The 24,884-nt window shown below is 36.9% G+C and overlaps 2 protein-coding genes across 2 annotated transcripts; both read left to right on the forward strand.

Annotated features, from left to right (window-relative positions):
* Positions 1 to 3,945: 3,945 nt before the first annotated feature.
* Positions 3,946 to 6,734, forward strand: LOC110916879. The gene is made up of 7 exons (XM_022161532.2): positions 3,946 to 4,196; positions 4,266 to 4,322; positions 4,715 to 4,840; positions 5,034 to 5,112; positions 6,053 to 6,145; positions 6,224 to 6,334; positions 6,451 to 6,734. The coding sequence occupies exons 1-7, from the start codon at positions 4,039 to 4,041 to the stop codon at positions 6,502 to 6,504; spliced, it is 678 nt and encodes a 225-aa protein (XP_022017224.1). The 5' UTR covers positions 3,946 to 4,038; the 3' UTR covers positions 6,505 to 6,734.
* Positions 6,735 to 23,869: 17,135 nt separating this feature from the next.
* On the forward strand, positions 23,870 to 24,397 carry LOC110919858. The gene has a single exon (XM_022164106.1). The coding sequence runs from the start codon at positions 23,870 to 23,872 to the stop codon at positions 24,395 to 24,397; it is 528 nt and encodes a 175-aa protein (XP_022019798.1).
* Positions 24,398 to 24,884: the final 487 nt, after the last annotated feature.

Raw genomic sequence — 24,884 nt, forward strand, 5'->3', positions numbered from 1 at the left:
GTGGTATTGTTAAGTAAACTAATTATGACCTTGTTGTTTCAGCGAAAAGGGTGCGCATGATTGCGGTATACTTTGGTTTGACATATGCTTAACACATGCTAGTATGATAATAAACAGTGTATGCAATTTACCATGTTGGATCTGACACAACTTTTAGACACTATTATGCTATGTATTCAAACTTGTATACTCACCAACTTTTGTTGATTTTATTTTAATACATGTTGTAGGAAACTAGTTGATGCCAAACGAAGAACGTACTTAGGGTGGATTAGAAACACACCTAGACTTTTAGACTTATGTATTTGTTTCATGTTGTTACGTTATTTGCAACTTGTTATACTTTCCTTTCCAAAAGATGTATTTCCATTTTAGTATTAATGAAATTTGAATTTCTTAATTATTGTCACAATTAGTAAATTATGATGTCTCGAGCAATCATGTTTTCGTCTGACTCTGATGTTTCCGCCATCAGTTGGGGTGTAACACCTTTGTGGTCATTTTGGTGCGGGGTTTTCGTTTATGTTGGGTATAGAAATTGTGAATTCAGTTTCAGGTGTATCCGTTGGTAGTTACCCAAATCCGATGACTTTCTTTTTTGGCCCGAACTACTACTTTCTTCACCCAATAATGGTACTTACCCAACAATGGTACTTGGGCCCATTTGTCATGTTTTCTAACCACCTCCCACGCCTCAACATGCTGAAAACCACTCCGATATTTTGATTGGAAATCACTCAAGGCCGTTTTCATGACTTCAAGATCGTCACAGCCGCTACTCCGTAAACGATCTTATATATTATAACAAATATAAACGTAAAGATATAAACAAAAATAATGTTATAAAGAATATAAAGTTAAAAATCTTTATACCGCTTGGTGCCAAAGGCCGTTGAAGTAGTTCAATTTACCCGATATAGGTTGCCATTTTAAACGTACTTGATCAACCGTTCAGGTGCTTTCGCCAACTGTCTCATTGTAATGGTCGAGAATTTGTTTCTAAAAACCTTCACGTTATTGTTGTTTGCCTTGTTCCTTATTTAACGAACAATAAACCCATGCCTTGGCTAATGTCTATTCTTGTTTTTCGTCCAATTTTGACGATCCAACTTTCCTCCCTTGCTTCTCGGTTCACTTGCTCCACCAGTATCTTCGTCTTCATCTTCATATTCGTCTTTGCCAAGATCTTCAAATTGAACGTCATCCAAATTACGTTGTTCTTGCGTTTCGGGCACAACATCTTTATAGTCGGCGCCATCGTAAATCGGGAGCGAGCATTCCATATTCTCTCGTGGTGATTGAATTGGTGGGCTCCTATATGCAAACGGGTCGAATTCGGTTTGCGCTTCCATGGAATATTCGAACCGACTGGGAGCGACCCTTGTTTGATCGCGTGGGTGTGAAAATACTTGTCGTGGAAAATTTAGTTGAGATTGGGTGTAAAAAGTTAGTGGTGAAGCTTAGGAGTAAAGAATTGAGGTTGAGGGTGTTGTGTATACCCGATTGGGGATTAAAATCGGTGTACACAGACTGCTTGAACCGCCTCGCCTCGTATGTGAGACGCGCCTCCTCGGGTTCGAACCCGATCCTCGACTAATAGAAAATTTTTTGGTGGCATCAACTTCTTTTTGTTTATATATTGTATGTTTGGTTTGTATTATTTGGTTGTGAATGGTGTTTGGTTTTTTTGTCCCACGCTTCCGCTTCCACTCACATTCAAGCACCACAAGCCATCTTTTATCCAATGACCTGGTTTCGAGACATTTGACCCCCTTTCTTTCTTGGAGCCGAATATGGTTTTGTTGTTGATATGTGGTATTAATCTAGTAGGTTTTAAAAGTCACCGATGTTCGTTGGTCATCGCTTGCCAAAAAACGAAGTTGACAACAGAGTGAACTCTTTGAAGGAAGTCGTTGGTGTCTTGTTTGGTTGACCTTGTTATTTAGAGCCCTCAATAGAAACAAATCATCGGATTATCATTTTTATGATTATATACGTTTGCGTGTATATAATGAAGCACTCAAAACTTTTTACATGTTGATTGAATCGATGGACTTGCAAGGTCAAAATTTGAACATAACCTAATTTCAGTTTTCGTATTGGATCAGTACCCAAATAGAACTCTGAATCATATTTCTAATCGAACTTGAATTCGTGGTTTTCGAATCGACTGGACTAACATCCAAATTCAAACTATATACACATATATATTTTTTTCATATATCATTATTATTTATTATTTATTTATATTTATATACACTACAAAAACCATGAGGGGAAGCTGACTGATACATATATATTTTTTCGTATATCATTATTATTTATCATTGGTCAATTCTTTTTGCATTTAATTTTCAAACATTCAATTTCGCTAACATATGTGTTTAGCCCCTTTGCTTTTAAAAAACTTTTATTTAACTGTCTGACGCTTCTCCATTGGTCTAGCCAAATTACGATTTTGCCCCATTTAAATTTACAGTTTTGCCATTGGTTTTTTTCCCTCCCAACCAAATTACAAATTTGCCATTAGTTCAAATTTACAGTTTTGCTATCGTTTTTATTTTTTTCTGTCAAATTACGATTTTGTTTCCAGTGTAAAATTACAGTCATGCGATCGTTTTACTTTTTTTTTTTTACAAAACTATGGTAGTGTTTTGTTTTAATTGTTTGACTCAGTGTAATTTTATTCATGCCAGACACGTTCATTTGTCCTGAAAAAGTACAGTTTTGCCCCTAATTTAAAATTATAGTATTTCTATCGTTTTAGTTTTTTTAAGCAAAAGTATTGTAATGTTTTGTTTTAATAGGTTGACTCGATGTATTTTTTTTTTGAGATTGTGTTATGTACAGGTAACCGAAACACGGAGATACATGTTATGGGAGAGAAATATTTGGTTTAGTGACTCGGAACGAACGGAAAAAGAAAAAACTAGGTTTCATACAAATTGGCATATTCTAAAGTGCACTTTGGCTAAGCTTTTTAAAACAACTTATTGACTTATTGGCTTTTTGGAAAAGTCAGGATTGAGTGACTTAGTGTGAGAGGGGCACTCCTCTTTTAGGGGAGTGACCTCTCTTACACACACCCAATCAGCACGCGCCACATCAACTCCCCTCTTAAGTCCCCATTTTGCACTCAAACGTTGGCATCACTCCACTCACACAATTATTTTTTTTATAAAAAAAGAAGAAAAAAATATGATTGGTGGAAAAGGGTGGACCCACATTAACAACTAATCACCCCCTCTCTCTCCCCTCTCTCAATCGGTGAATACCCACCGATCTCATTCCCCGATTGCCTTCCCCGCATTGATGGCGGCGGTGTTCCCACTCGGGGACTTGGCTCACCGCTGGGCTCCCCGCTAAGTGCCCCGGACACCCTTATTGACTTATTGTCTTTTCCCCCTCACATACACCCTCATTGCCAAACATTATTTTACAGCTTATGACTTTTTAAAAAGCCAATAAAATAAGCCAGTCAATAGCCAAATATGCCCTAATTCTAAGGGGGTGTTTGGCCTAGCTTTTTTATCTAAGCTTATAGCTTTTTTAGCTTATTTTTACAAAATAAGCATTAGTGGGTGTTTGGTTTAGCTTTTTAAGCTTATGCTTATTAGCTTACATAAGTTAATTTCAAGAAGCTTATGGGTTGATGGTTTTTTAGCTTATTTGAATAAGCTTATTTGAACAAGATGGTTTTTTACTCATTTGCCCTCAAATGGTGGATTAACTCGTTTAAATATGATACACACAATGGTATTATATCCCTTTCCATAATACACAATGGATTAACTCAACTTGTAGAATATAAGCTAATCCAAACACTTAAAAATAACTTATCAAATGAAAAAAAAATAAGCATAAACTACTTTAAAATATAATATAAGCATAAGCCAAAAAAAATAAAATAAATAAAAGCTAGGACAAACACCCCCTAATCCACAACAAAAATACAAAATCATACAACGAAAGCACTAAGCTTCTAGCAACCACCCCTTCATCTCAGGTTCACAGACGAACAACTGAAAGCTCACACCAATGGCGTCCATGATGTCATCATCATCGCCAAATTTCTATAACCATATGAATAACAACAACTCTCTTATTCTAAACACTAAAGTAAGTAGAATTAATTGCTTCATCTCATCTTCCAACAACAACAACTCCGACGAGAAGCAACACCAAGTATCTCGAAGGTATCCTATTCATATATTACAAATTAATCATTCAATGCTCATGAATTGTATTATTCATGTTTCTTTCAGGGAAATTATTTTGAGGAGCAGCGAATTAGCACTTCTCGGGGCCATTTTTCATTTCAGGTATGTGGAAGGAAGAGTGTTTGTTAGCTCAAATTTAATATATTATTCATTGAATAATTAGATTCTGATTCATTTTCCATATCAATTGATTTCGAAAATACTACTTGCAGCTGCCATTGCTGTTCCTAATGAACTTTTAAGCTCATGTTTACCTATTTCAGTATGTATCAGATCACTGATAGAAATTAGGTTTATAGAATTCTTAAGTTGTTGATTCAGTATGAATCAAATCACTGATATAATTTAGGTCTATAAATTATAAAATTCCCAAATTGCTTCAGATATTTCACTAATTCCAAAACTGAGGAGCGGTATACGTTGAAAGAAGTTTTTTAAATTAAGAAATGAGAATTTTCCAATGGAAATTCTGAGTTTTCATGTGTTTGATGCAGTGGAAGTAAACCTAATTACCTTGGTGTACAGAAGAATCCGCCTGCTTTAGCTTTATGTCCTGCGACAAACAAATGTATTTCGACTTCTGAGAATATTAGTGATATTGTACACTATGCACCACCTTGGTAAGATATCGTATGTTGTCATATATTTTGACTTTTAATAGCAGTCGACTTATTTTCATTTTCAATATTTGTATGGGTATATTTGATTTATGAGGGATCGATAACTACAACTAAAACTGTAACTGTTGCTATAAACCGAAACACGATTTGTAATAAAAATGATATAAATCGGTCATTATTTTTTTTTCTGCAGGAACTATAATCCAAAAGAAGGACGGGGAAGTAAGAAACCTGTGAGCAAAGAGGTGGCAATGGAGGAGCTTCTTGAAGTGGTTAGATAATAAGCCTTTAAGCCCCTGATCCTTGGAAACTAGAGGTGGAAAAACGGGTGGGTTGGGTAACGGGTCAAAAAGGTCTCAGCAGAACTTTTTAGTATGGATTGCAACAGTAATGGGTCGGGTCGTGTCGACAAGCAAGCAACTTTTTGTTCATTTTCCTTAATTGTTAATGTGTGTTAAATATATATTAGAAGATTATTAGTAGAGTAAAATGCACGGATAGTCCCTGTGGTTTGGTGAAATTTCACCTTTAGTCCCCAACTTTTCAGAATTACACTCTTAGTCCCTGTGGTTTGACAAGTTGTTACTCGGATAGTCCCTAAAGCGGATGAAGGTTACTCGGATAGTCCCTGTGGTTTGACAAGTTGTTACTCGGATAGTCCTTGTCATTTCATACCCACTTAACCAGAAAAACTAACATCCATTCGCTTTGGGGACTATCCGAGTAACAACTTGTCAAACCACAGGGACTAAGAGTGTAATTTTGAAAAGTTGGGGACTAATGGTGAAATTTCACCAAACCACAGGGACCATCCGTACATTTTACTCTTATTAGTATTAGGGTTTAACTGTATTTAGCCCACGGGTCGAGTCAGGTCTCTAGGGTTTGTTTCCTATATATTGAGGGTTCCCCTTCCATTGTAATTACACAATTCAATTAAAATGTAGTTCATTACTTTTACAATGTGCTTAATTACAGTAGCATATGCCATTAAATGATAGCCCAATTTGAGCATGTAAACATTACAAACACACTTTTAGGCTGCTTTCAACACGTTTTACCTGTTTCCCATTCAGCTTTTATCGACCCGTTTGAGATAAACCACAACCTAAATCAACCCATTTATAAGTAAATGGGTTGAAACAGTCACTTCTAACGTGTGTTATGTGCTCCTTCATTGGTTCAATGCATCTTTTTTCTTATATATCACAGATAAAAACAACAAAACCGGACAACTTCACTCCGAGAGTGGTAGAAAAGAAAGATGATTATATACGCGTGGAATATGAAAGTCCGATTTTGGGGGTAATTTTTAAAATGCCTAATTTTTAAGTTAATTAACTGACAAAAATGATGTGATTGAGTTGGTTTGTTTGGTCTCAGTTTGTGGATGATGTCGAATTCTGGTTCCCTCCTGGGAAGAAACCACTTGTACAATACAGATCAGCATCACGCATCGGCTTTGGTTTCGATGCCAACAGAAAGAGAGTAAAGGTAATAAGCCTTTACTTAATGATAAGGGTCACATAATCCTTTTTTTCATTATTATTTTAGTGTAATTAAGACGTTTGATTATCATAGTTAAATGTATATAAGATCTCTCTCTCTAGGCATTGCGGCTAGCACTAGAGAAAAAAGGATGGGCTTCTGAAGACGACTTTTGACGAGGTCTAGAGTGTTGACTTTTTGTTTGTTGGAGCTTCATGAAGGTGTATAACCACAAAAGATCCAGTACACAGAGGTCAGTCAACAAATGCAAGTCATGTAACGGTAACAATATTGTCGTTTCTGAATTTTATAGTTTCAACAAAACTTGAATATAAAGAGGTCAATTTTTTTATTGTATACCAAGAGATTTCACATTCAAATTAAATCAACAGAATTCGGGGACAAAGTGAAAGTTTCATTCTCAAGAAAGACTAAAAGAACCTTTAGGATACCACTTATATATAATGGAGAAAATGACGAACAGTTTATAATTATTCTAGTAGAGTAATTATGTGTTATTACTCAGTTTGTTGCTCGTCTACCTGCTATCCTTATGTAATTTGCCCTGATGATTGGAATGAAACCATTGTCATATTTAAGAAAAAAAAGTTGAATTAACAACTCAAAAACAGTGATATCAACAACAAACTGAGTTTGAGCAGAAACTAAAGATCTCTCATCCATCAACACATCAGCAGGAACAATAAGACTACGGTGAACTAACATTAGCATATCAGCAAATACATTAGGTACGCATCAGGACTAGGAAGAATTGCAGCTTATCATTCTATATATGCAGACTCTATCTGGATTAAAATCAACCCTTATTCCATTAGACTGCAGCCTTGTTGTGATGAGATTCAGAAGCTAGGGGAAGAGGAGGATTTCTATATCAGTTTTGAATGAGAAGCTGAGTACAGACATAAGTCACATAACGCACATATAACGACCTAACAGACCCCATTGAACACATTAACCCTTTTAGGCATATCCATTACCGTACACCTAAGGTTGCTCTCAATACACCTGCAAGGCCATGAAATCCTTCCAAAATCCACTAAGACTAAAGGGTATGGAGAGCCCCATCCCCATGAGGATGGACCGCCACGTAGGCGCCACATCACCATCCCATCCCATCCCATCCCATGGAGGATGGGCCTCCTTGCATTTTGAGGGGGGTGGAGGATGGGCCTACCGGCCCTACCCCACCTAATTATTTTATAATTTTCTAACTTTTTTTTTGTTAACTTAACAAAAACTTCATAAAAATTAAATAAAATTAAAACATAAAACAACATAATTAAATTCATTTAATAACATAAAAAAAATACATTTCCGAAAAATTAAAATTACTAATCCTAGAAACGGAAAACATAAAAACGAAAAAAAAATAACGATACGATTAAAAAAGTAAACAACCTACGATGTCCATTTTTTCTTAACCTTCTGTTTCATCCTCCGGTAAACCTCGCGTTCATCCTCCGGAACCAAGTCGAGATCCAACCTCATAATCCTAAAATCCTCCGCTCGAGCATAGTCGGCCGACAAGGTTTTCTTGTAACTATATTTTTCGGCCGCGAGCTCTTTGAGCGAACGGAATTCGGATATCAACTCGTCCATTTTCGAACCCGCCCCGGAAGATGTTTGGCTCGAGCCGCCCCCTTTTCGCTTTCCGGCCGCCTCTTTTTTTTATTTGTCCCTTCCGGGGGGACGTTCCGACTCGTGAACGGGCAACACATCCTCGTCATATTCCGGGTCGTCGTTTATGTCGATTTGACAACGAGCGGTGGAGCCTCCCGCACTATAACTTCCGGACGCGGAGGTTTTACTCCGTTTGGCGGTTGCGACCTCATTTGTAACCGGCTTCCATTTGTTTTCTTTCTTTAACATGTTCCATGCTCGGAGGTGTTGGAAAGGCGTTGAATTTTTAGAATCCCATTTAGCCAAAGCAAGGTTAAGAATGTCCTCGTCGTTACTCCCACTAGAAGGATTAGTGTAAATTTGGTTATAATACCCGCTAAAGGTATTGATGGCCTTGCTCATTTTACGCCACTTGCCCGAAACGGAATCGAGATCACGCATCGGGCCTTGCTCCATAATCCCCGTTAAATCTTTCCATTATCGTCTTCCAAAAACTATTACCCGTTTGGTTGTTCCCTAAATTTGAAAAAAATGCATTAGTAAAAATAAAAAATAAATCTTTTTAAATTGAAATTAAAAAAATAAACTTTGGTTCATACCGACAATCAGGCAAGTTGAGGACTTAACAAACGCCATTGCTAGCGCCTCCTCTATTTTTGTCCAAGGTCTCGGCTTTGCTTTCGAGCCGCCTTTGGTTTCGGCTACGGTTTCAACCGCCTTCCCCTTCCCCTTGTTTTTTTTTTGCGCTTGAGCTCTTGAGGTGGCGATTCGGGGACAAATTCTTCATCATCGTCAAGTGGAACCGGGTGTTGCACTTGGGATGTTGGCGGTTGCGATTGGAATTGCGCTAGAGATTCAAACTAGTTGCGTTGCATCATTTGTTGGAGTGCTTGGTAATGTTGCATTTGTTGAACTTGAGACATTTGTTTGAAGGCGTTGGGTGATTGTTGGAAACCCGAAAACGTAAATTGCGGAGACACCCATGAAGGATCGATAGTCGGAGTGTAAGCGGAAGTCGAAAAAAAGTTAGGTTCGGGTTGGGATTGTTCGGGTTGGGGTTGTTTGGGTTGAATGGATTTATGATTGTATAAAAAAGATGGAGTATTTTTTATAAAATTGGATGAGAATGGGAGAAGTATTGAGAATTTGATATAAAAATGGATGAGATGAGGGGTATTTATTTAAAGTTAAAAAGGTTTTTTTTTTTTTTTTTAATTAATATAGCCGTTAAAAAACGGCTAGATTTTTGAATGTTGCCCCGTCGTGAACGTCGTGTGGGAGACGGATGGGACGAGCCGGCCCTATGGGGGGCGGTGTGGGGGTCCGGCGCTGGGCCAGGCCGGGCCTAAGCCGGCCCCCATACCTTCTGGTCTAACAAAGGTGGGGTCACAATCAGACACCCATGTAACTTATACACGGTATCCAAGAATACCTATGCCACATCTTTAGCAGAATAGGGATGACTCAAAGCCGCCAAATGGCAGGATTTGGTCAACCTATCTACCACAACAAATATGTCCTACCCATTGGACTTGAGTAGTCCACCAACAAAATCCATAGAGACATCCAAAAGGATCCAACTGGGAATGGGCAAGGGTTGCAGCAAGCTTCGCGAAGCCACATTTTCTGACTTAGCTCTTTTGCACACATCACAATCTCTGACAATGGATCTCACTGTTTTAGCTAACCCTTTCCAGTGGAACATGGCCTTAACCCTTTGATAAGTAGCATGTATACCTGAATGCCCCCCTACTGCAGATGCATGTCTAAGTTAGGCAAGCTAAGTACTGGTGCTGTGGATAAACCCTTTTTCAATCTGTGCTTGTTAAGCCACCACATGCCATTGGAATGCATCCTTCTCAAAGTCCTTGCTAGATGATCGAGATAAATTCTTGTTTCTTTGACCCAAAGTAATGGTAGTTTGTTTGCAGTAACCTGTGAACTGGTTTTGGACAATAGTGGCCGTGTAGTAACAGCTCTTGCTCCAGATGATCCTGCCAACGGCTGTGTTGACCTATCATTTTGATTGAATGGTGATGCTAAGATTACTTCAAATGCATCTTGCATTTTTGCTAAGGAATAGGCGTCTGGAAGTGTGTTTAGTTTAAGTAACTTCACAGGACATCTTATATTCAGTTTCAAGCCTCTTAGAAAAATGCTTATTATATATTCTTCGCAGATTGTTACATTGTTCAACCAAGAAACAAAAGATTTGCAGCAATCTTTGAGATGCGATTATTTCGGTTCGAGTTATGTGGAACTGAATACTAGTTGTTGCTCAAGACACTTAAACCCCTAACAAATTCTCCAAGGTTAGACCTAATCTCAGAGAAAGACCGCTCGTTTGTAACTCTGATATCCTCAAACATCTTCTCCATCTTGTCAACTGCAAAAGAGTCTTCTCATGTTCTTTAATCGCCATTGCTGGTTGCTGCTGCTGGAAATTGCTTCCCTTGAATTGTCGCTGATAACTGTGGTTGAGATTTGAGAATTGCTGTTGGCGATTGTTGAATAACTCGTTGCTGAAAATCGCTTGTTGCTATGAATCACCGGTGGTAATCAAATTCTCCATAACTCACGTCGATGAGGAAGGAGTGCTTTTATACCATTGTTATGATAACAAAAGTTGATAGACACGGTAAATGCACAAGAAGTATTCAGAAAGATATGGGATCAAATCCTGAAAGTACACTTGGGAGGTGGTGTTTGTTTTTCTAAAAAAGATTTGCGTAGTGCAGACTATTTGTTTTTCCGAATACGTTTCATTAAAAAACGTCTGCGCGAGCTCTTCTTGGTGCAGACTTGGTCCAACCACTTTTAAGATTTTCTAAGGTCTACACAGGGTTAAACACCACCAGTACCACCACCGTCCACCACCATCACCACCACCGTCCACCACCACCAACCACCATCCACGTCCACCACCACCGTCCGTACGTACACCACCACCAGTTTATTTTAGAAGTCTACATACGTTAAAAAACAAACAGTTTTCTTCTTGCAGACTGTAGAGGTTTGGTCCACCTCTTCTTTTACAGATGTCTGCAGTGTGGTTAGATATTTTACCTCTTAAAAAACAAATTCTTAACGAACTAACTGTTAAGTTGGTTGAGCACCTAGACCCTTCCAACAAATGCCATTAGCTTAATCCTAACACATATAGGTTAAACAAAAACTGAAAAGAAAACGGTCATACAATTTATGAAGTTTGGAGTAATCTCGGGTGAGAATACCGTAACCCCATGGACATCTGAGTATGAATATAATAAATAAAATGTTGAAGTTGTTTGAAACTTGAAATTATTCAAATTACATAATAGTTAAAAGTGTACTTGAATATTTTATTATTTCAAATCATTTTTTGAGATAAGTTTAACATCGAGTTCCTAGTGACGGGTATCCAATAACCAAATAAAACATGTGAGTACAATCGCAAACACGATGGATTAGTAACGATTATTTGACTCATTCTCATCCCAAGTTAGTTTGTGACTTAGATTTTCTCCTAAAAAATCAATAGATACAATATAAAGTTGGAATATTGGATTTTAATAATTCCAAATATTCGTCATTAGCCGCCAATAGTCCCAACTTCAAAAATAACCACTGACAGTCTAAACTATTGATATATTGGCCACCAATGGACCCTGACTAACAAAACCCTAACGATGTTAGTCTCCTGTCGCCAGAAAACCGTTTTTGGCCAGAAAAAGTTTCTAAAGGTCTGATCTAAAGTTACAAAGAGGTCTGGGACGAAAAAGTTGAGTTTTCCGGCCAAAAAGAAGTTTTCCAGCGAAAAAGGAGTTTTTCCGGCGACTTCAATAATTAGAGCTTTTACTAGAAAAAGGTTCATAAAGGTCTATAATAACGTTAGAAAGAGGTTTGGGACGAAAATATTGAGTTTTCCGGTTAAAAACGTTTTTCTGGCGACAGGAGACTAACGGCGTTAGGGTTCTGTTAGTCAGGGTCCATTGGAGGCCAATATGTTAATAGTTGGGACTGGCAGTGGTTATTTTTTAAGTTGGGACTGTTGGCGGCAAACGACGAATAGTTAGAATTATTGAAATCCAATATTCCTGTAAAGTTTGATGTGTATATACGCAACATGAGAGGTTACACACACGTTATAACGTTTGGTTATGGATAAAGATGGCTTAAAAGAATTGAAGACACATGTTTATCAAACATTATAATCGTGTCAAGCACAAGTTCCACACGGTCGCACTACTCATAGCACACGCTCACGTTAGGCACTGGTCTTACCTATTTATTTTCATCCAACTATTAATTCATAAAATAACACTTCATTTAATAACGTTTATAACCAAACGGAGAATTTAATAACGTTTATATATCATTAGAACGGAGAATTTACATCAATTTCTTATCTAGTTTTTGTGACAGATTTTGTATGTTTATCGAGTGATATTTTTTACGGGGTTGACCAATTTTCTTTGCCTGTATTAAGTTGGGTCATGATTAATAAGTATAAACTAGTGGGTTACACCCGCGCTTCGCGGCGGGGTGACCGATTTTTAATAAATTTTAAACGGAAATGTAGTTGCAGTGATAAAAATAATGTTAATGTCGGGAATTTGATCGATATTGGTTCGGTTCGTTATGGTATCGATACGGTGCCGACCGAGGAAAGTTAAAAAATAAAGTCGTGATAAATACAAAAGGCAGTTGACACGTGTTTTTTCAATTAGTTTTTAAAAAAAATATATAACACGTATTTTATTTTTGTAAAAGAAAAAAGTAAAGCACGAAAGTTATAAGGGATCATAAAACTATTGGGTAAAAAATGTATAATATTTATAGTGAAAGGGGTGAATTTAAAACTTGAAAAAGTAAAAAAAGAAAACAAGAACACGATAGTTGAAACTTGAAAAGTTAAAAAAAAGAATATTGGATTTTAATAATCTCAACTATTCGTCGTTGGTCGCCAATAATCCCAACTTGAAAAATAACTACTGGTAGTCCCAACTATTGACATATTGGCCACCAATGGACCTTGACTAACGGAACTCTAACGTCATTAGTTTCCGGTTGCCGGAAAACGGTTTTTGGTTATAATAAGGTTTCTAAAGGTCCGATCTAAGGTTACAGAGAGGTTTGAGACGGATACATTGAGTTTTCCAGCAAAAAGTTGAGTTTTTCGACCAAAAAGAAGTTTTCCGGCGGAAAAGTAGTTTCCAGTGACTTCAATAATTGGGGCTTTTACTAAAAAGTAGGTTCCTATAGATCCGTAATAAGGTTATAAAGAGGTTTGGGATGAAAAGGTTGAGTTTTCCGCCCAAAAATGAGTTTTCCGGCAAAAAACGTTTTTCCGGCGACCGGAGACTAACGGCGTTAGGGTTTTGTTAGTCAGGGTCCATTAGAGGCCAATATTTTAGTAGCTGGGACTGTCAGTGGTTATTTTTTAAGTTGGGCCTGTTGGCGGCCAACGACGAATAGTTGGGATTATTAAAATCCAATATTCTAAAGAAAAGACAAGTTATGTACTTAAGAAGTTTTGTTTTAGTATATATTTATAATATAGAGTTTTCAATTTGATTTGCGTCATATATCGCTTTGAAGATGATTTCACTTTCAACTCGAATTTTTTTTTTTTTTTTTTTTTTTTTTTTTTTTTTTTTTAAGAAAAAAATGTTTCTAGCAACTTTAAAATTTTATGGAAAGAAAGTATTATCTTTACACATTTAATTACTTATTGACTACTAGTTTAACCCAACTATTTAGTTTCTATCCCACGCATTTATAGTAATTGTGTGGTGTTTGATCATGTCTCCAACACGGAGATTATTTTTATTATCATTAATTGTTGAGTCGTGAAAGAACTTAAAAAGCACTAGTATAACAGTTAAACATTAATCAAACCAAGTGACTTCTCTTGTTTCAATCATACAATTTTTTATGTGAGTTACTGTCTAAAATCTTGGCGATTCGATTTTTGATACTACGAGTTACATATAAAAACAAAAAGAACTACAAGGACACTTGTTGCCTATTAAGTGGGTCTACCGCTGTTCTTGCTTGTAAATGTTATTCTATCGGTTCTCAAAAATTTGGTGATGATACACGTAACGTATAATCTAGCAAGGTAGTTTTATGTTGATTCTTACCGGAGGTCAAAGTATAGACGGTGCCAATGTGTTATAAATAAAAAGTTCCAATTATGACCATTTGTAACTATTAGAATAAGGTCGTTTTAGTTTTAGCTCAGCGTGTACAATTTTAATAGTTCAGGGGCTAAATATCATTGTTGTAAGATGTAACATAAGGGTCGTTAGGAGGTTGTTATATACAGTTGACAGTTGTAATAGTTGGTTAGCGATGAAATGTAGGGATCTTCTTCCCTAATTATTTTCTATCTCCATTTTATCATAACAAATTGGTATCAGAGTTGTTCGATTCTAGGAACGCTCTGGATTCAAACCCTAAATCATCACATTCCGCATTCAATTCGTCAAACCAGTTTACCGATTCGTTCAATTCGTTGAAATTGATCATTAATTCGAACAGTTTCCACTCGATTTCAGTTCAATTCGTGGAAATTGATCATTCTTCCGATTAATTTCAAATCAGCAATTGATCTTTGATTCGATAATTCAAACCTAAAATGGCAACTGGTACTAGACAACATAAATAAATCGATTAGAGAAATCTACGAAGGATAGTTCACAATCTATTCAAACTTAATAGTTCATGTTGGAAGAAAACACAAATCACATAAAAACCTTCACATTCAAATGGTCGAGGTTTGTGTTCAATTAAGGGAGATGAAGGATTTATTACAAAACAATAATAGAGGTGGTGTAGAACAAAGGTTAATGAGATTAGGCAGACTTGATTTACCAAAAATCGGTGGTGAAGATGTAAAAGGATGGTTATAAAAATGTAATCACTTCTTTGCTAGGGATAAGACTCCAGCTAATCTAATCTGAAAGTTCATTATGCTGTTGTGAATTTAGAAGGTGTTGCTACAATGGCATTAAGGTTTTGTCTCAAGTCAAGATAACGATATTGATCAAATGCCATATTACTCAAGATCTATCTTAAATCGGTTTTCAACAAGACTTTCAAGAGCCTATTGAAGAGTAGAAAAATCTATAACCTACAAGATTATTGTAATGCTTTTGAAGCCTTACTGAATAGGGTGACACTATGTGAAGATTATGCTGCAGGCTTATTTGTTGTTGGTCTCAAACCAGCTATTAGATGTTTAGTCAAGATCTTTAAGCCTAGAACTCTACGAGATGCAATTGCCATGGCCAAACAACAAGAGGTAGTCTATTTTACCCTTTTTGGTTACAATGAAACCAAGAAAGCTAACATCACTTTTACTCCTAGTAATACAACCGCACCTGATACTTTTGTTAAACCTGCAACCAACAACTCCATAACATCTTATAAACTAGCTGTTTTCAATTCCACTTCCAATCTGTCTTTGTTATCTACCCCTCCACCTAACAAAATGATTAAACCTATAAGAAGGGTGTCTACAAAACAAGCTTAGGAAAAAAGAGCCATAGGAGAATGTTTTTGGTGTCTTGAAAAATACACTTTGACACATTCATCAGAATTAATTGCAGTGCAGGAAATGCAAATGGATCCTCAAATATCCATTCATGCAATAATAGGAGTTCCTTTTTTTAGTATTATGAAAGTGATAGGCACTATTCGATCTAAGCAGTTGAATATATTGATTGATTTAGGCTCAACACACAACTTCCTCAACTCTAATCTTGCAGCTAAACTACAATGCCCAACAAAAGAGGTATCATCCATGTCTGTCATAGTAGCTAATGGGGATTAGTTACCCTGTGCAACTTTATGTCATAATTTCCAATGGGTTATGTAGGGAGTTTGGTTTAAGTCTAATGTGTTGTTGATACCATTAAGAGAGTTATGTGTGGATTCGAATCCTGGATTGATTCCTTGACCGTTGTATGTGTACGAACACGTGAGTTGTACGGAATCCAATCACGTGTGTGGATCAGACACTCAAGTGTAATTATAAGTTGTTTTCTATTGATACTTTGATAGTACAAAACCATGAAAACAAATGAGCAGAGCTTCGCCTCAAAGTCTGCTCAAAGTTACAAATGACCAAGACCTACACACCTATATATAGTACTGGTGCCTTCGTACGAAGGTGTACGAGGTCCCTTCGTACGAAGCGCCCATTTGTATGAAGCTACTCTAATGTACTTTATGCTTTCTTCTGTTCAGCACCAGTCTTGTCTCATTTGTTTTAGCTACTATACGTGATTGACGGAAGTGATAGACATTATGCACTCACAGACTCCCCCTTGGATATTACTGTAGTCAATCTGGTAGCTTTCTGTCTCTCTTTGAGTCTTCATGTAATGTTGACATGTTCAGCACCACAGACTCTCCCTTTATACTAACAGATTCCCTATGGATCTGCTTTTAGCGATATCTGCTCCCCATTTTGTTTAACTTTATCTTCAGGCTCCCCCTTGCTTTAAGCTTCCGTGCTTTCAGCTACTAGGATCGACACCTATCTCCAACTCTACAAGCTCCTCCAGGATAGTTACCTGGCTCTTTGCAAACTCCCCCTTAAGCTCAGCTATCAGGATCGTAATCTGGATTAAAACCTGCACATCTCAAACCATTTGTAAGATATTTGACAATTCAAGTTTAGGATCAAAAACCTAGCTCTAAACATTTAACATGAATAAGCTGGAGCATTTCAAATATGTGACTGCACAGGACATCGTTTGTTCACAGAAATCTGTTTAAGATCTCCCAAGAACGATTGCCTGGTCTTAAACACAGATATTCAAAATTAGTAACCTGGCTCTAAGTATAAATGTAACAATATGTAATTTTCCAGAATTTCCTGACTCTTCTCCTCCTATCAAATAACTTCATGTTTGACAATTTTAAACAACCAAAAATTTCACAATTTATCATCCAAGTCCAACTTAATGACCTTGAAGATTTTACAAACTGTTTTTGAAATTTTTCATTTTAAAAACCTCAAGTATCAAATTAATGAACTTGTTTATTTTCAGAAACATGTTCAGCATACTTGAATTTTTAAACTCAGCTTTCGAACATCGGTTGTCGAAAATAAAGTAGAAACAAAATCTTTTTGTATTTTTCAAAGTTTATGCTAAAACACTCCGAAAATCCTTTTTTAATTTTTCTGAAACAAAAAGCAGTAAAGAAATATTTACAGGCAATATTTTTGTTTGAGTTCGTGTCAGAGGATCATATCAGTTTATGACAAATAACTAGCACCGTTGAGCTATAAACACTTTAAGTTCTAAACGATTCACTTAGATTGTCAGTATACTGATCGACTTAAATTTTTACACAAAGTTTAACTGTTTCGAGATACGAGATTTAGTGTTTGAAGAACTTAACTTATTCGTGTGTCCCACCTCAGAATATACTCCCGTATCAAGATTCCATAGATTCAGTCTTACAGGTGAATATACTATATTAATATCTGTACTCGGGGTTAGTGCGAGACCTTGAGAGCTCAGGTATGAACTATCGTTCAGTCAAAGAGATGAAGGCTCGACTTGAGGTGTGTCCCACTTAGGGATCTTCTTTACAACTGCACTTGATTGATATCTTTCGATATTTTCTCAATTTTTATGAAGAGGGAAAGCTTTTAAAAGTGCATAAAGTATTATATGAAGTCTAGGCCATTGACGCAAAATCAGAAGACCAGGTATAATACCCCAGATATCAAACAGCATAAAAACCTAGTATCTCAGAACTAGGTAATCTCCCTTTATACTAACAGATTCCCCGTGGATCTGCTTTTAGCGATATCTACTGTCACACCCCGGCCGCGTATAACATGCAACCGCGGCGGAAACGCCGGGGAGTGTTGGGACAGAATTAAATTGTTTCATAACCATGGCATACAAAGTTGTATTTTAGTTATAAACAAGAGTGTTATATTGTCTTAAACAGGAAAACAAAGAGTTCAGAACATAATTAAACTAGTCTCTCTTCATTTTTATTCTCTAAGGCACAGGTCCGCCCTAGTGTCATGATCATCATCCTATGGAACAGCTCCTGAAAACACATGTGAAAGTAGGTACGTCAGCATAAAAATGCCTGTGAGATACATAGGTTTTGTGAAAGTGAGATTCATGACTTGAGTTTAAAGAAAACGTTTAATAACAGTCAGTCATGAACCTTGTAACTTGTTTTGTTTTGTAAATCGTATGAAAAACGATAAGATCAGATGATATGTATAAATAAATGTAAGGTTAGATGAATAACCTAGTAAAATAAGTATGTATAAGATAAGTTGTTTGTAAAACAATGTCTTGTGAAGAATATGTTATTTGTATAGAATGTAATATGTCTAAACTGAAATGATTTAGATAACGCTACGATGTGTAATATAATACAAGCATTTATATATAGGAAGTACCAGCGACGTATCCACCATGTTTGTATCATATTACATACGCCACGTTACTCAAACCATTTACCCAAACCAACCACCATGTAAATTGTTCATGTATAAACCAATTGTCAAGTGTTATTGTGTAAACCATATCGAAATGTCTATGTTCAATGTAAACCACCAAGTATGTATATCAATGTCAAAATGTTTATGTTTATTGTAGATCATGTAATGTGTACCCAAAATATATCTTGTATGGTAAGTGAGATGTATCAACTAAACCATATGTAAAATGCACAAAACAAGGTATTGAAGTAAAACATGGTTTAAATCAACGTTATGTTTTGTGGAACAATGCATGCTATACTGATACAAACATGTATGCGGTATTGTGAAAATGCATACATCCAAGCCTTGAGACCGTGGCGATAAACCCTTAAACAAATTAATGGTTTATCTAAGTTATGTATATCGAATTCGGTCATTCCTTTCATCCAAACCAACCTAGGATGTCCGGAACGGGAGTTGTCAATTCCTATGGTACCACTACCTACTAACGAATGGCGTGATCAATGTTAATGAATGTATTGTTCCATGTTAAACAAACCAAATGTTATACCAAAATGAAAGCATGTGATGTAAACAATTGTACTAAGTATGCACACAATGGGCATAAATAGCATGAAATGTAATGTGAAACAATGTACTAAGTATGCACACAATGGGTATACATAGCATAAAATGTAATGTAAAATGATGTACTAAGTATGCACACAATGGGCATACATAGCATAAAAACAATGAAATCATGTACTATAAGTGTACTATTGAACATAGCAAGCATATGATATGAAAGCATGAAAGGCACGAAAGTAACAAGTAGGCACACGTGTTTCACCCCAAAATGTTTGGAAAACAGTAAAAGAGGGGTCTATGTACTCACCTGAGATTGCTTTGAAGTTCTGTGTAATAATCACACAATGCTAGAGATCACGGAATATCAAACGACACCTAATAGGTAGCTATGTTAATATGCCGGACCAAAATCGGAAGGATCGGATAGTATGCGGGTTCGTAAACCAAACGAGTATGGAGACTCGTGAAATATGGTTTAACAAAGCCTACATACTAAAATGAAACCTAACCTAAGTGCTTACGATCCATTACGACCCGTTTAGGTAGCTTATGCTACCTTAACGCGTCGTTCGCGTAGAACGCGTTTGGAACGCCTAACATCGTGGCCATAAGGTATAACTCGGAAGGTTATAGCTATGGTCACCTAAGGTGTTTGGTCGGATCCTAATGATCGACCAAATGGGTCGGGTTCGAAAGTATAAGCGATTGTTTAGATCGCTTACCTTACGACCTATATATGCACTAAACTAAAAGTGACGAGCTAAGCATGTTAGGACATGCTTAACTAAGTTTAGAAAACAGGTTTGGCATCAAAACAAACGGCTTTGATGCTCACGAGTAGTTTGGTTACAAAATACGCAAGAATGCGCATTTTGGCCGAAAATACGACTCGTCACTGAGCCTAGATAACGTGGTAATCAGTAGGTATAGTCACTACGGACTATAACCATCGTGATCACGCTCACGTTACGAAGTTCCAATGAACTTCGTGTTGACCATAGGCTGGTCACGCAGAAAGTCAAACAAAACGTTGACTTTCGGACTCGAAAAGCGAATAAAAGAACGAAAGAACACTTACGAAGGGTCCCCGAAAGCTAATCTCGATCCAAGAGCTCAGGTATGAAGCAAAGGCCTCAACTTAGAGCTTTAGATCAGATTGTGTGGGTTTTTAACCAAAGGGGGGGGGTATTTATAGGAAAAGTAAAGCTGCTAGGATCGTTTCTTGAATATCGTGCCACGATCCAAGCCGTACACTTGTCGCAAAGTTGTGGTGCCTTACTTTACCCCCACCATAGGAATCCGACACGTGGCGTTGCCCTTTGGGTGATCGAAAGGCCAATGCAAGTGGATCAAAACATTGAATCTGGTCTGTTTGTCTGATGCGGCCCGCGTCAGGATTCACACAAGGCTCAGGCGGGCCGCCTGGCCCCGTCTGATCAGTACAAACTTTCAGAAATTACAGCTTTAGTCCCTGTTGCGTATTTAAGCCATTTCCGACACTTCTAAGGCCCGTAAAGCCAACTTTAAGGCCCTAAAATGATGCCTAAACATTGTGGACTTGAAACATGCTCAAAAATATGCAGGATGTTGGTTCTTTTGGCCGTACGATCGCGATGTTCGGTTAATTACGACGGAATGCGCATAAGCGCGAAAAATGATCCAAATTGCGCGACGAATGGATTTTTCTCATGCCAAACACTAAGGCATAATATTATAATGCTTACATAATTTTTTGGATGTCCGGATGTATTCAGAACGTAAGTTGTGCGCGAAAGTGCAAACTTGTGCACTTTTTGACACTTTTAGCCCCTGAATGATCCAAAAGTTTGTTTTAGCATACCAAACCCCTCAAAGCCTATTTCTAAGCTATGAAAAGGATATTTATGGTATGTTTAACTTATGGACATGTTCCGGAATGTTTGTTACAGTTCAAATTGGCATACTTTCGCAGTTTGTCAAGTTTAGTCCCTGTAAGCGAATTAACTTGTTTTTGCCATACCAAAGCCTTCAAAACTTATTTCTAAGTTATGTAAAGGTTATTTAAGGTATGTTGAGTATATGTCGGTGTTCCGGAGTGTTTGTCGCATTAAACTGAGTACGTTTACGCACCAATTTGCGTATAATTCTCCAGAAAGCGATGTAGAGTTTGAAATTGAACAAAAGTCAAAACATGAAAAATGTGAAACCTAACCAAACAATCATTGGGATAAAATAACATTGTTTTATTGATAATGAACTGTTCACAATGATTACAAGCACAAATGCTACATCTGCTCCCCCTTTCGTTTAACTCTATCTTCAGGCTCCCCCTTGCTTTAAGCTTCCGTGCTTTCAGCTACTAGGATCGACACCTGTCTCTAACTCTACAAGCTCCTCCAGGATAGTTACCTGGCTCTTTGCAAGCTCCCCTTGCTTTGAGCTCGTCTTTAGACTCCCCTTAAGCTCAGCTATTGGGATCGTAATCTATATTAAAACATGCACATCTCAAAGTGTGTCAGTTTAAAATAGGAGATCAAAAATTTGAGCATAAAGGAACCACTAACCAAAGTATGTCAGTTTGTTTCGTGGAGAAAATGAGTTCTATTGTGGACTTGAGTAATGCAACGGTTAAAGCTCAATTGTTTAGTATTCCAAATAGCATAGACGAGTCATTTCAGCATCAAATTAAGGTTAGTGATGGGCTATATGAAAAGTTAGTGGAGGCATTTTTAAGTGAATTTGATGATGTGTTCCAAAATCTTACCGCCCTCCCCCCCCCTAGAAACTCTGATAAAGAAAATAGACTTTTTTGATGAATCTCTTACTATTATTTAAAGAGCTTATAGGTATCCAATGGGACAGAAGGATATAATAGAAAAAAATGGTACAAGAAATGAAGGATATGGGAATTATAAGAGATAGTGTCAACTCCTTTGCTTCTCCTGTGGTGTTAGTGAAGAAAAAAGACGGAACTTGGAGATTCTATGTAGATTATAGAAAACTCAGTGAGAACACTATTAAGAACATATTTCCTATTCCTTTGATAGAGGAATTGATTGAGAATTGGGTGGGGCAGAGATTTTTTCTAAGTTGGATCTTAGGTTTGGACACCATCAGGTAAGAATGAATCAAGACCATATTCAGAAAACAACTTTTAGAACCCGTCAAGGGCTGTTTGAATTCTTAATCTTACCATTTTGGCTAACAAATGCACCTACCACCTTTTAAGGGTTGATGAATTCAGTCTTTTAAAAGTTATTAAGGAAGAAAGTGTTAATATTCTTTGATGACATTCTAGTCTATAGCAAATCTATCCAGCAACACTTGATTGACCTCAGAGAAGTATTGCAACTGTTTAGAGATAACAAGTTGCTGGCCAAAGAGTATAAATGTAGCTTTGTTAATACTAAAGTAGAGTATTTAGGCCATGTGAGAGGATGGAGTAGCCACAAATCAGTCTAAGATTCAAGTAATTAAAGATTGGCCAATTCAATCCACAATCAAACAACTAAGAGGTTTCCTTGGATTAAGTGGTTATTATAGAAGATTCATTTCTTCATTTGGTACAGTTGTTAAACCCTTGACATTATTAGTACAAAAAGATGCTTTTAAGTGGTCTAAAGAGGTTCAACAAGCTTTTAAAAAATTGAAACAAGCCTTGATTCAAGTACATGTGTTGGCACTACCAGATTGGTCCAAGGAATTTGTCATTGAAACTGACGCCTCATCAAAAGGTTTGGGAGCTGTTTTGATGCATGATAAACATCCTCTGGCATTTTTCAGCAAAGCTTTATCAGTAAGACATCAGTTTATGAAAAAGAATTGCTAGCAATATTGATGACAGTTAAGCATTGGCATCAATATTTTGATTCTGAAACACTTTAGATAAGAACTTATAAAAAGAGTTTAAAACACTTGTTACAATAAAAGATCACTGCACCCCTGCAACATACTTGGTTAAGTATACTCAAGGGGCATGACTATGATATAGTATATAAGAAAGGTATAGATAATGGGGTAGCAGATGCATTATCTAGAATACTTGGGGAAGCATTGTTTCAAATGTTGTATCTTTTTTGAACCTTTGTTGAAAGGTTGCATAGTTGTTTGAATAATGATACAATAGCTCAAGAACTGATTTAGAAATTAATTCAAGTAGAAGTTATTCCTCATTCGTCTTGGGATGGAAAAGTCCTCAAAAGAAAGAACAAGTTATGGGTTCCTAAAGATGTATAATTAAGACAGGAAATTTTGTTGATATGTCATGCTTCTCCTCAAGCAGGACATTCTGGAGTTCGCTCTACAATGCAAAGATTCAAAGATATGTTTTACTGGAAAGGAGCAACCAAAGATATCAAGTAGTTTGTTAAAAAGTGTGATACTTGTTTAAGGGCTAAGTATCAAACAGTAGCTTCACATGGTCTTCTAAATCCTCTACTTGTTCCTACTTCAATATTTATAGACATGTCCATCGGTTTCATAGGAGGATTGCCTACTTAATGTTTTGATACTATTCTGGTGATAATTGACAGGTTCACTATGGGCATTTTCTGGCTTTGAAACATCCTTATACGGCAACTAAAGTGGCTCAAGTGGTATTAGATAGTGTGTTCAAGATCCATGGGTGTCCTCAAACTATAGTTTCTGATAGGGATGCATTATTTCTCAGTAAGTTTTGTAAAGAGTTCCTCGGAATGCAAGGCATTAATCAAGCCCTATCCACTGCATACTATGCACAGACTGTTGGTCAAACATAAGTGTTGAATAGATGCCTAGAGAAATATCTAAGATGTATGACTACGGTTGTACCTACAACTTGGGTCAAATGGTTGCCTTTGGCTCAATGGTGGTACAATTCAACTTGGCATTCAGCTATACAAATGTCTCCTTACAAAGCTCTATTTGGTGTTAACACTCCCATACACTTACCTCATATTCCACTAGATACTAATGTGTCTACAATGGAAGAGTTCTTTCCGGAAAGGGAATCAATGTTGGAAACTCTTAAAAAGTCCTTATGCAGAGCTAGAATCCGGATGAAACCATTTGCAGATCATCACAGGACTGAAAAAGTCAATGCGGATGGTACATGGGTATATTTGAAGTTGCACCCTTATGTTAAGACTACACTAAGAGCTCACAAATACCCTAAACTTTCACCCAAATACTATGGTCCATTTCTTTTTCTAGCAAGGATCAGACTAACTGCATATAAATTGAATTTGCCACCTAATTCCCAAATTCATTTAACTTTTCATGTATCTCTTCTGAAGAAAGCTGAAGGTCCACCTAATGTTGTTCATAATATTCCTGAGGGATCAAGTAATGGATTACAACCTATGCACATTTTGGACAGAACATTAGCTAGGCAAGGTCATAAACCCGTGGTGAAGTTTTTGATACAATAGAAGGATCATCCACTACATGATGCTACATGGATGGTTGTTGTTGAGTTTCTGTTAAAATTTCCTGAATTTCCTATTAATTCTTGAGGTCAAGAATGCTTGAGAGGGGAGTATTGTTACAAATAAAAAGTATAGGGACCAATTATGATCATTTGTAATAGTTAGAATAAGGTTGTTTTAGTTTTAGCTCAGTGTGTACAAGTTTAATAGTTTAGGGGGCTAAATTTCATTGTTGTAAGATGTAACAAAAGGGTCATTGTGTAAATAGTTGGTTAGCGATGAAATGAAGTGACCTTCTTCCCCAATTCTGTTATATCTCCATTTTATCGTAACACAATGATATTTAGGTTAGCGGATTTTCAATAAGTGACATGCTCAAACCAACCGTGTATGCACTCTTGGAACCACACCATCCCCTACATTAGTACATTGGATCCAATTCGAGTGTTCATTTAGGTCTTGATTTTATTGATTATGGAAATTACGTTTG

Source organism: Helianthus annuus, chromosome 16 (assembly GCF_002127325.2).
Source record: "Helianthus annuus cultivar XRQ/B chromosome 16, HanXRQr2.0-SUNRISE, whole genome shotgun sequence".
In the NCBI taxonomy this organism is placed as follows: domain Eukaryota; kingdom Viridiplantae; phylum Streptophyta; class Magnoliopsida; order Asterales; family Asteraceae; genus Helianthus; species Helianthus annuus.

What these genes read in the sequence shown, in the direction of transcription:
- LOC110919858 (XM_022164106.1), top strand. Translation starts at nt 23,870, where the DNA reads ATGTCTCCTTACAAAGCTCTATTTGGTGTTAACACTCCCATACACTTA.
- LOC110916879 (XM_022161532.2), top strand. Translation starts at nt 4,039, where the DNA reads ATGGCGTCCATGATGTCATCATCATCGCCAAATTTCTATAACCATATG. An exon ending in GTACACTATGCACCACCTTG is followed by an intron (nt 4,841 to 5,033) that starts GTAAGATATCGT and finishes TTTTTTCTGCAG; the next exon opens with GAACTATAATCCAAAAGAAG. An exon ending in ATGAAAGTCCGATTTTGGGG is followed by an intron (nt 6,146 to 6,223) that starts GTAATTTTTAAA and finishes GTTTGGTCTCAG; the next exon opens with TTTGTGGATGATGTCGAATT.